The 9,886-nt window shown below is 55.2% G+C and overlaps 1 protein-coding gene across 1 annotated transcript; it reads right to left on the bottom strand.

The window, feature by feature from the left end:
• Positions 1 to 5,938: 5,938 nt before the first annotated feature.
• On the bottom strand, positions 5,939 to 8,596 carry GNG2 (G protein subunit gamma 2). The gene is made up of 3 exons (XM_029963665.1): positions 8,397 to 8,596; positions 7,298 to 7,414; positions 5,939 to 6,353 (listed from the first exon to the last, which is right to left on the bottom strand). Exons 2-3 carry the CDS (start codon positions 7,382 to 7,384, stop codon positions 6,225 to 6,227), a joined length of 216 nt encoding a protein of 71 aa, XP_029819525.1. The 5' UTR covers positions 7,385 to 7,414; positions 8,397 to 8,596; the 3' UTR covers positions 5,939 to 6,224.
• Between the last annotated feature and the right edge of the window lie 1,290 nt (positions 8,597 to 9,886).

Here is a 9,886-nt window from a genome sequence, read left to right as displayed (position 1 = left end):
CCGCTCAGGCCGCGCCGACGTGACGGGCCCGAGCGAAGGAAGCGTCCGCCCCCGGCCTCGCGCTCCGCTCACCCATTGGCCAGCGTGCTGAGCGGCAGGCGCGCGGGGACCATATCAGAGCGGCGAAGGGCTGCCGGCTGAGGGGAAGAGCGGCGGCTCGCCCGGCCCTTCTCAGGGACACGGACGGAAGGGGCCGGGCCGAGAGAACGGGCTCGGTATGGCGGTTGGAACCTAGCGGTGTGGGCGGGGTCCTGCATTCAGGCGGAGGGGCCTGTTGCCGCCGCAGTGCGAATTGGGGGTGTGCGCTGGGCTGTACTGGGAGCCGTACTGGGAATGCTGGGTAGCTGTACTGGGACCACTGGGGAGCTGTACTGGGAATGCTGGGTACCTGTACTGGGAGCCCTGGGCAGCTGTACTGGGAGTGCTGGGAGTATTGGGGAGCTGTACTGGGAACACTGGGGAGCCGTACTGGGAGTGCTGGGGAGCTGTACTGGGAGCTCTGGGAGTGCTGGGAGCACTGGGGAGCCGTACTGGGAGTACTAGGGAGCTGTACTGGGGGTGCTGGGGAACTGTACTGGGAGTGCTGGGAGCACTGGGGAGCTGTGCTGGAAGTGCTGGGTACCTGTACTGGGAAGATGTACTGGGGATCACTGGGGAGCATCGAGCTGTACTGGGAGCACTGGGGAGCAGTGTGCTGTACTGGGGAGCTGTACTGGGCAGCACTGGGAGCGTTGTGCTGTACGGGTGCACTGGGGAGGAGCTGTGCGTTTTACTGGGCAGCACTGGGGAGCAGTGAGCTGTACTGGGAAGAACTGGGCAGCATTATGGAGCACTGGGCAGCACTGGGCAGCCGGCAGGTGAAGGATGCCAGTTTAAGGGGTTTTTTTGGGTGCTTTCCCCTGGAGAAGGTGATGAGCTCCGGTTTGGAGTGAGCCCACCCCCGTCCTCCCCACCCCCCCCTCCCAGGCCGGGGTGGCACTTTGCAGACGTGGTGCTGACAGCGTGACGAGCCAATGCAATCAATATTCATCCTGACATTTCCCTCCGTGCCAGCCCTTCCCAGCGCTCCAGCTGGCAGCCCCCAGCTGCGGTGCCGCGATGGCAGGGTGGCACAGGGATGAGCCAACCCCTTTCCATGGAACTCCCAAGCCCTGGGGGAACCTGGGGGGCTTCTGCCTCCCTTTTCTTTAGCATCATTCCTCTTTCATCTGCTGTATCTCCTCTGGCTTGTTCCTGGAGCGGTTTAAGGAGAGCAGGGGCTCCCTGTCATCGCTTCCTCCTTCAGCTTTCATGGAATCATGGAATCCTGGAATGGTTTGGGTTGGAAGAGACCTTAAAGCCCATCTCATTCCACCCCTGCCATGGGCAGAGACACCTCCCACGCTCCAAGCCCCATCCAACCTGGCCTTGAACACTTCCAGGGATCCAGGGGCAGCCACAGCTTCTCTGGGCAACCTGTGCCAGGGCCTCCCCATCCTCACAGGGAAGAATTCCATAAATCCCACCTAAATTTCCTCTCTTTCAGTTTGAACCCATTACTCCTTGTCCTGTCACTGCTGTTCCTGATGGAAGGTCCCTCTCTGACCTCACACCTGGAGCCCACGGGGGCTCCAGTGTGTCACCAATATGTGTGTAAGGGGTGACATGGAAGTGACAGTAAAGGCACAAAGACTCCAGCATGGATAAAAGGAGCTTGGGACTGTCCCCAGGGTGCCCTCAGCCACACCAGTGTCACACACTGTCCACCCCAGCAAGGAGGACCAGGGATGGATGCAGTGAAACCTCCGCTCTCCACCCTTTCTCAGCCTCTCCTGCCTTCATCACCCTCAGAACAGCCCTTCCCCTTCCTACCTCATCCCATTTCACCCTGGATTTGGGGATCATCCCCTTCCCTGGTGGGTCCAACCCTTCCTGCAGCAACACCCAGGGCAAATCCATGCCCAGCAGCTGCAGTGCTTCTCCTCTCCCCACTCCACGCTGCAGAGCTAATGAATGCAATTAGTGCAAATGGGTTTATTCTCATTAGGGACCCGCCCAGGGCCTGATGCCAGTGTGGGGATGGGCAGCAGTGAGGAGTGCAGGGAGCAGCATCCCGCCCACGCTCTCCCTGGATGCTCCACACCTCCTCCAGCTCAGCAGATGCTGCTGCTCCGGAGTGAGGATGGAACGGGGCGAGCATTGGAGATGGAGGGGAGCCAGCGAGGTGTGAAGCAGCTGAGCTGCCTGGCTTGGCACAGCGAGCAGGAGACAGTTGGCTTGTTCCTTCACAGTGACACCATTTCCCTTTCAAGCTGTTCTGATGGACACAGAGAAGGATGAGAGGCTGAGAGTTGAGCCCTGACAGCGCAGGAGAGAGGGGGGGGACACTTCCAGCATCTCGGGGTTGGGCAACATCTTGCTGCTTGCTGACGTGTTCGGAATGTGGATGGAAAACTGGAATCCGTGCTGGGCTCAGTGCTGGTGGGTTTCATTGCAAAACCCACCCTGCCACCTTGTTCCCAGTCCCAGGGGTGGGCTGAGGCCAAGCAGCCTCAAACTGTGTCCGGCTGCTTTGCTGGGAAATCATCTGTTCATGAGAGTCCTGTGAAACAGGAGTGGAAGTGCAGGGTGTGGTAAATTTGGTAGGAGCAGAGTATCTTCGATTCTATGATCAGGAGGTGTTTTGGCAGTGGAACAAGTAAGAATTATGGGATCACAGAATCCTGGAACGGTTTGGGTTGGAAGGGACCTTAAAGATCTTCCAGTTCTGCCCCCCTGCCATGGGCAGGGACACCTTCCACTATCCCAGGTTGTTCCAAGCCCCGTCCAACCTGGCCTGGAACACTTCCAGGGATAGGGCAGCCACATCTCTGGGCAACCTGTGCCAGGGCCTCATCACTCCCACAGGGAAGAATTTCTCCCCAGTATCCCATGCCCACTGTTGGTGTGAAGCCATTCCCCCTTGTCCTGTCACTCCATGTCCAAATTACTGTGGAAAGCCTGTACTGACTGCCAGGGATGAAAGAAAAAGGAAAGAGAGGGGAGAAGGGATGGACAAAGTTAGAAATTTTAAGTACCTCTCAGTTTCTGAGGAAGGAGCAATGTCCCACCCTGAAGGAGCCTGTTCTTCCCTGAGCTGGATCATCCTCTGGGAACAGAAAGCTGTGTCTGGGAAGGGGCTGAAACCCCAAGAGGCTTCATTTTCCCTCACAGACAGGCACCAAAACTCCTGTCAGGGAGACGCCCACCTCCAAACCCAATGGAAACAGGATCCAGCCGCAGCCAGGATGGGAACCCACCTCCCCAGAGGTCGACACGCACAGAGAAATCATCTCCAAAGGCTTGAAACAAATCCAAAAGTTTATTTCCAACGAGTACACAGACCACGTGGGATGGGGGATGCGCTACATCACGACGCCGACCTCCCTGCTCCGGCTTCCTCTCCCAACCACCCCTTCCCCAAAAACCTGGCAGTGGCAGGTTGGCACCCAAGGAATGGATTTCCCCCGCCACCAGCAACCTTGGCAGGCAAAAAAAATAAAGTCCTTTTCCAGTACTCCAGATATATTTTTCTTTAAAAGCCTGGGGGTTGAATGTCATTTGATACCACGCTGGAAATACAGCATCGGGATGGAGGGATGGCTGGTATTTTCATTGAGGAGGGAAAATGATCTTGGCAGGCGATCTCTACTTGGCTAACAAAGGCATATCTGTGTAAATATAAATACTGGGGTGAAATACCTGGCAGCACACCAATGTCAACACCTCTACCAACGTAAAATAAAGCCCAGCAACATAAAACACCTTCAATGAGTAGTTTGGGTTAATTCAAAATTCCCTCCCCCCCCCCCCCTCCCCGTATTCTTCATGCAGGTTTATTTCACCGTTCAGTTATTAAGAATTCAAGTTGTAAAATACGCAAGTCGTTAAAAAAATTATTACAAACCACTTTATGACAGTGTTTGAGAAGGGTCAGGGGTGGGAGCCCCGGGGTCAGGCCGGCTGCGCTTCACTCTCTGTGACGGTAAATCAGCGTTAAAAAGAAAAGACAAAAACCCAGGATGGGGTATTTACATGTCTTGGTAACACCAAGAGTGAAACCAGCTGCAGAGCAAACGGCTTCATCCATCCTTCATCCTAAAGCTACACAAGCTGTAGTAAAAAGATCAAAATTGGAGGGTTAGGGGGGGCCAAAAGCCACCGTGGGAGGGCTGGGACCATCTACGCTACTCGTGGCGTATAAACATTCCCAGATGCCAAAGGTTTTGAGTCCAGTGTAAGAACAACTGGTCTTCTCCGTAGAAGACTAGAAAAAGAGTATGAAAAGGTAGAAAAACCAAAAAGCACTTGTTACGGGCTAGAAAGAGTCACCAAAAGGTACCTAAAGACTAATGCCCTCTGGAATCCACAGGGATTAAGCTGATACCTGGTTCAGAACTAGTTTAGTAAGGTCACCACAGATCCCCCAAGTTCCCATGAGACACCCACCTAGTTATTCCCGAAGTTATGATTCCCAAAGTTTCCCAGGAGTGTAGAAGAGCAGGGGAAGCCAGGAGGGGTTTAGCAGCGGAAAGGAGAGACAAGCCACATCCTTGGAAGTGTGAACCCGAGGCAGAGCCCAAAAAGGTGGCGTGTGTCCCCTGAGAGCAGATGAACCAGAGCTGGGAATAATTCCCCAGCCTGCCAGGGAGCTCAGGCTGTGTGTAAACAGGGTATCAGGCACCTCCATGAAGGGGTGGGCCCACAGCTCCCCAAGCTGCTCCCCTGCCCCTCACCAACGTGGTGGAGCAGGAATGGGATTTGGTGGGTGTGGGAAAGGGGCAGAAGCATCCCACCAAAAAGCAGTATCCCACAATGGGACAGCATCCCACGGTGGGGCAGCATCCCACAGTGGGGCAGAATCCCATGGTGGGGCAGCATTCCATGGTGGGGTGCCATCCCACCACGAAGCAGCATCTCACCATGGGGCAGCATCCTATGGTGGGGCAGCATTCCACGGTGGATCAGCATCCCATGGTGGGGTAGCATCCCACCACGGGGCAGCATTCCACCATGAAGCATCATTCCACCATGAAGCAACACCCCAGGGTGGATCAGCATCCCACCACAGAGCAGCATCCCACCATGCAGCAGCATCCCACGGTGGAGCAGCATCCCACCACGGAGCAGCATCCCACCACAAAGCAGCATTCCAGACCAGCCCCAAGGGAAGGAGGTACTACTGGGAAGCCAAAGAGCAGGACCAAGCGAGGAGGGCAGAGGCACAGAGGTGTAGGAGAAAGGAAAGACCCGGAAAGGAGTGGTTGACTTTGACTTTCGGATTTTTAGCTACCCCACAACGCCCGGGGCAGGGGCCACCCCGAGCCCCTTCACCCGGGTTCTGGCACCTGCCCTATCGCAGGAGGTATTTCAGGCACGTCTAAGGCATCACAGGAGTTCTCTCTGCTTTCAGAATCGCCTCAGCCTCCTCCCTACAGCTCCTTCCACCAGCCAAACAACAGAAAAGAAAAGCCTGGAGCGGATGAACGGACACAAACTCTCATGCACTACCACCGAACGTCGTCACGGGAGTATGAAGCACCAACCACGACACATGAATCACTTTTACTTGCAGAACCAAAGCTAACCATATACAAAATGGTAAAAAAGTGGGGTTTGCCAGGAACACGGAGCTGCCAGCACGTGGGGGACAGGCAGGAGCTGCCGGTGTCCCCCCCAGACCCACCGTGGGGCCACTCAACCCCCCTGCTGTGCTACCACCAGAAATTAAAAAGCACAAGACCAAACATTGAGCAACATCATAAGTCACCTAACCTGTTGCTATATATCTGACAACTTAAATAAAAAATATTAGTCTGGAAAGAAACCAACAATATCATTCCAAGAAGGTTACACACATCCTTAGCAGTTACTTTGCTCAGCACAGCTCTGGTGCTTTGAATATGGAACAATCAAACGATTTTTGTGAGCAGAAAAGTGACACATATTTATTCTTTACATATTTTTTTTTTTCTCTCTTTCTAGGCAACTCTACAGACTTCAGATCTTTTGCCTCACAATGCAGATCATCTTATTCCCCCAAAAGGTGGCCAGGTTCTTTAAAACATGCACATCTCTGTAGCTTCCAGGCCGTGTATTTTACTTATTTTTGTTTAAATTCTGCGGACTAGCAGGTCGTCCCCATTCCTAAAAACTCTACATCAGTGTTCAGGGTGGCCTGAGTGCCCGTCAGGCTCCTCAAGGGTTTACAGGATCACACAGAAGAACTTCTTCTCTCTAAAGGGGTTTTCTGAGGCCGGGACGGGGGTCAATAGAGGGTCCTCCTTGGCGTGGGCTTCGCAGTACGCCATCAGGTCTGCTGCTGCTTTGGACACCTGCAAAGGAAGGAGCCCTGAGTTAGGGACAGGCTGTGCTGGGAAAATCCCACCTGGAAAAAGATCCTGCCAGCAGGGTTGGGCAGGAAACATCAGACCCTCGACAAGAACCTGACCAATGACCTGACAGCACATCCTTGGTGGGGCTGGTTCTTCACCTCTGTGCTCAGGGCTGGTTCTTCACCTCTGGGCTCTAAGCTCATCTGTCAGCACACGATCCCAAAAGCATCCTTCATGTCCTTTATCCATTCCCATCCTTCACCCATTCCCATCCTTCACCCAACCTGACCACAGCAAGGTCCGACTCTAGCATCCCTGCATCCCTGCTGGCTCTCCCCCAAAACCCTCAGCAGGGACATCCACGGCTGCTACAGCAACATTTGCTGCACTCAGCCACCAACCTCATTAGTTATTCTGGACATGGCAGCAGCTCCCAAGCCACTGGAGCTCAGCCACACCCCAAAAGGTGAGGTGTTGCTTGCATCCAGATGTGCCTGCAGCCAGCAGCTGCCACTGCAGCACTTCTCTCCCTAGATTTAACCTCTTCCCAAGGAGGTGAGATGTCTTGGGAACAGTCAGTCCTTCCCACCCACCCAGCAGGGCTCCAGGTGATGCTTCCAGCTGCCTTCCATCCCTAGGAGTGCTCGATGGGGCTTGGAGCAACCTGGTCTAGTGGAAGGTGTCCCTGCCCATGGCAGGGGGTTGGAACGAGATGGTCTTTAAGGTCCCTTCCAACCCAAACCAGTCTGTGATTCTATAATTCCATGGGCAAGCACCTCCCTGCCTCACTGCCCTCAGCCACGGCCATTGGGATCACTCGGAAGAGCATCTGCCAAAAACACCACCCAGCACCACATCCCAGCTCCCACCACGTGCTTTGGGCAGCTGCTCAGCAGCAGCCACTGCCTCAGAGCATTCCCCAGCCAGCTCCTGAGCCTCCCTACCTTTATCCTGTCGATGTTGGCTTCCATCTTCAGCTGCTCCACCAGCTTCCGTGCTTGCGCTATGCTGGCAGTGTTGTTGCTAGCCATGGGCAGGGCCAGGCACGCTCCCCGGGGGGGCTGTGGGCATGAACACACGTGGATCAGCCTTTGGGCCCTGAAATTCCCCAAACTATGTGCTGGGGTTGCATATGGGGAGCGTTAGAGCCATCGGAATGACGGTGTGAGGAAGGGGGGCGCAGACCCTGGGCAGGGAGCTGCAGTGACCCACTGCCAGGGGCCCTCTTCTGTGCCCTCCCCACGGTCCCCAGAGCCAAGCTTTGGGGCCACTGGGACCATCTGGAGCCCAGCCGAGCTGTCCTTTGGCATTTGCTGTTCCATGAAAGGCTGTGACAGCAACAAGGAAGTCAGAGAACAGGCTCCCCCCCGGCAGCCCAAAGTGCCTCTCCAGGCTCATTCCCTGCGCATCATCCAGCCCGTGCCGGTGCCCAGCGTGAGTCCGGTGTCCCTTGGCCTCCCTCGCTTTGTTCCTGCTGCCAATTTGAACACTGAGATGCTAAACAGGATGCTGGAGTTTCCTGTTTCTCGAGATTTCCACCCCAGGCAGGCGGGGGGACGCTCATTAAGTCCCTGCCGGCTCCATCACGGATGTTTTTCCGTCACCTTCTAACAGCAGTGAGCTCCGGCCAGAGTTCCAGCATCCCACTCCCCCGGCAGCCCACGCTTTTACAGGCAGCAAGTATTTTCCAGCAGAGGCACAGCTGTGCTCCTGCCTGCCTGGGGCTCACTGCCAGCTCCAAAATGTTGGGGTTTTTTGGGATGTCCCGCAACAGGAGGGCTCAGCGAGACCCCCGAGTGGGGGGGACAAGGATGGCACAGCCCTAAAATAAGGGGATCGTGATGTTTTAAGGAAAAGCTGAGGGCATGTCCAGCTCAAGCCCATTATAAGGGTGTTTGGACAAGGCTTATCCCGGGACTTAGAGAAAAAATCAACCTGGCACTGGTGCCTGTGCTCAAAGAGTGAGTCGTGCCGGGGTTTGAGGATGAGACCCCTCCCCAGCCCCCTGCACCCGGTGGGGACCCCAAAGAGGTTATTTTTTACCAGAAGCCGGTCTCTCCGCTGATCTGTGCCTCTAGGGGAAGATCTGCTCCTCTTGGCCGCTCACCACCTTCAAGCAAAGGGAATATGGAGTCAAAAGGAGCCGGGTTAGGTGGCAGTGATGCCACTCAGCTCCATATTTACGGCGCCAGGAGCCCCGGCGCTCCCGCAGACGCCGAGCTCCGTGCCTGGCACAGAGGCCGTGGCTTTCCTTCCGTGTGCCCCCCCCGCCCCGTGCCCTGCGAGCACGGCCCCCAGCGGCATCATTTGTTTGCATTCGGCGAGGTTTTCGGCACAGGAAGAGGTTTCAAGCCAGTGGGCGAGCATCCGAGGGCTGCCGGCAGCCAGGGCTCGTGGCTGCTCCCCAGCTCGCAGGACGGAGGATGCTCGGGGAGAGGGGATGGATTTAACCGTCTGGTGCACAGAGCACGTGGCAGGACGGAAGGAGCATCCCCCCGGGGAATGCTGCCAAAATCCCCCAGCTCCCGACAGCCCGAGCTCCCGGCTGGATCTGCTCTGCCCGGGCAAATCTCTGCGCCTTCGCTGGGGGTTTAGCTCGAGCCTGTGCGCTGCTTCCGCGCTGGTTCATCTCATCTCTCCCGCCCTTTTTTTTGTGTTGTTTTTTTTTGTTTGTTTGTTTTTTGTTTTTTGGGTTTTTTTTGTTTTGTTTTGTTTTGTTTTGTTTGTTTGTGGTTTTTTTGTGTTTATTTTTTTTTTTTTTTGGCTGGAGAGGAGTTTGAGCAGCAGGGTACAAGGGTACAACTCTGCTTTTCCTTCCAGTTCTCCCTCTGCAAAGCCATGGAGTGGATGGTGATGTGCCGTGGTTCTGCCACAGCACCTGGCACTGGGCTGGTGGGGCGAGGACACCACCAACCAAGATGCTGTCGTGTGGTTTGGATGCCACAGGGGCTTTTCTAATGCAGCAAATGTTAATCTGGTGGAATTATCATCCCTGGAAGTGTTCAAAAGACGTGTGGATGTGGCACCTGGGGACAGGGGTTGGTGGTGGGCTTGGCAGTGCTGGGGGAATTGTTGGACTCCATGATCTTAGAAGGATTTTTCAACCTAAACAATTCTATGTTGTGTCCTCTCATACAGAGGACCTGTTGCTGCTCCAATGACAGGGAGTCACTTCAGCAATTTCAGCCACTCCATGTTTAAGGTCATGGAAGAGGCATGGGAGCAGGGAGGACTGCTGGGAGCATCTGTACAGCTGCTACAGCCCTGATCTTAAAAAAATTATGTATATCCAACCTTGCTGCCACCCTCCTGCAAGGAAACCCTCCCTTCTCTTACTACTTCCAGACCTGAGGGCACTTAAGTGTGGAAAATAGCTCCAAAAACAAAGCTAGGGAAGACCAAGACCCTGCTGGGACAGAGGAAGGGACATCTGTGTAAGCTGGGATGTCCCAGGGCTGCTGAGGTGACAATGGGAACTCAGGGGCAGCTCAGCCACCTTGTAGGACCCTCCCAGGGGCCACCACAAAGCCCAG

This window comes from Manacus vitellinus, unplaced genomic scaffold, assembly GCF_001715985.3.
Source record: "Manacus vitellinus isolate BGI_N305 unplaced genomic scaffold, ASM171598v3 scaffold_103_pilon, whole genome shotgun sequence".
Classification (NCBI taxonomy): Eukaryota; Metazoa; Chordata; class Aves; order Passeriformes; family Pipridae; genus Manacus; species Manacus vitellinus.
The sequence above is the reverse complement of the archived record's forward strand: the minus strand, read 5'-3'. Positions and strand labels throughout refer to the sequence as shown.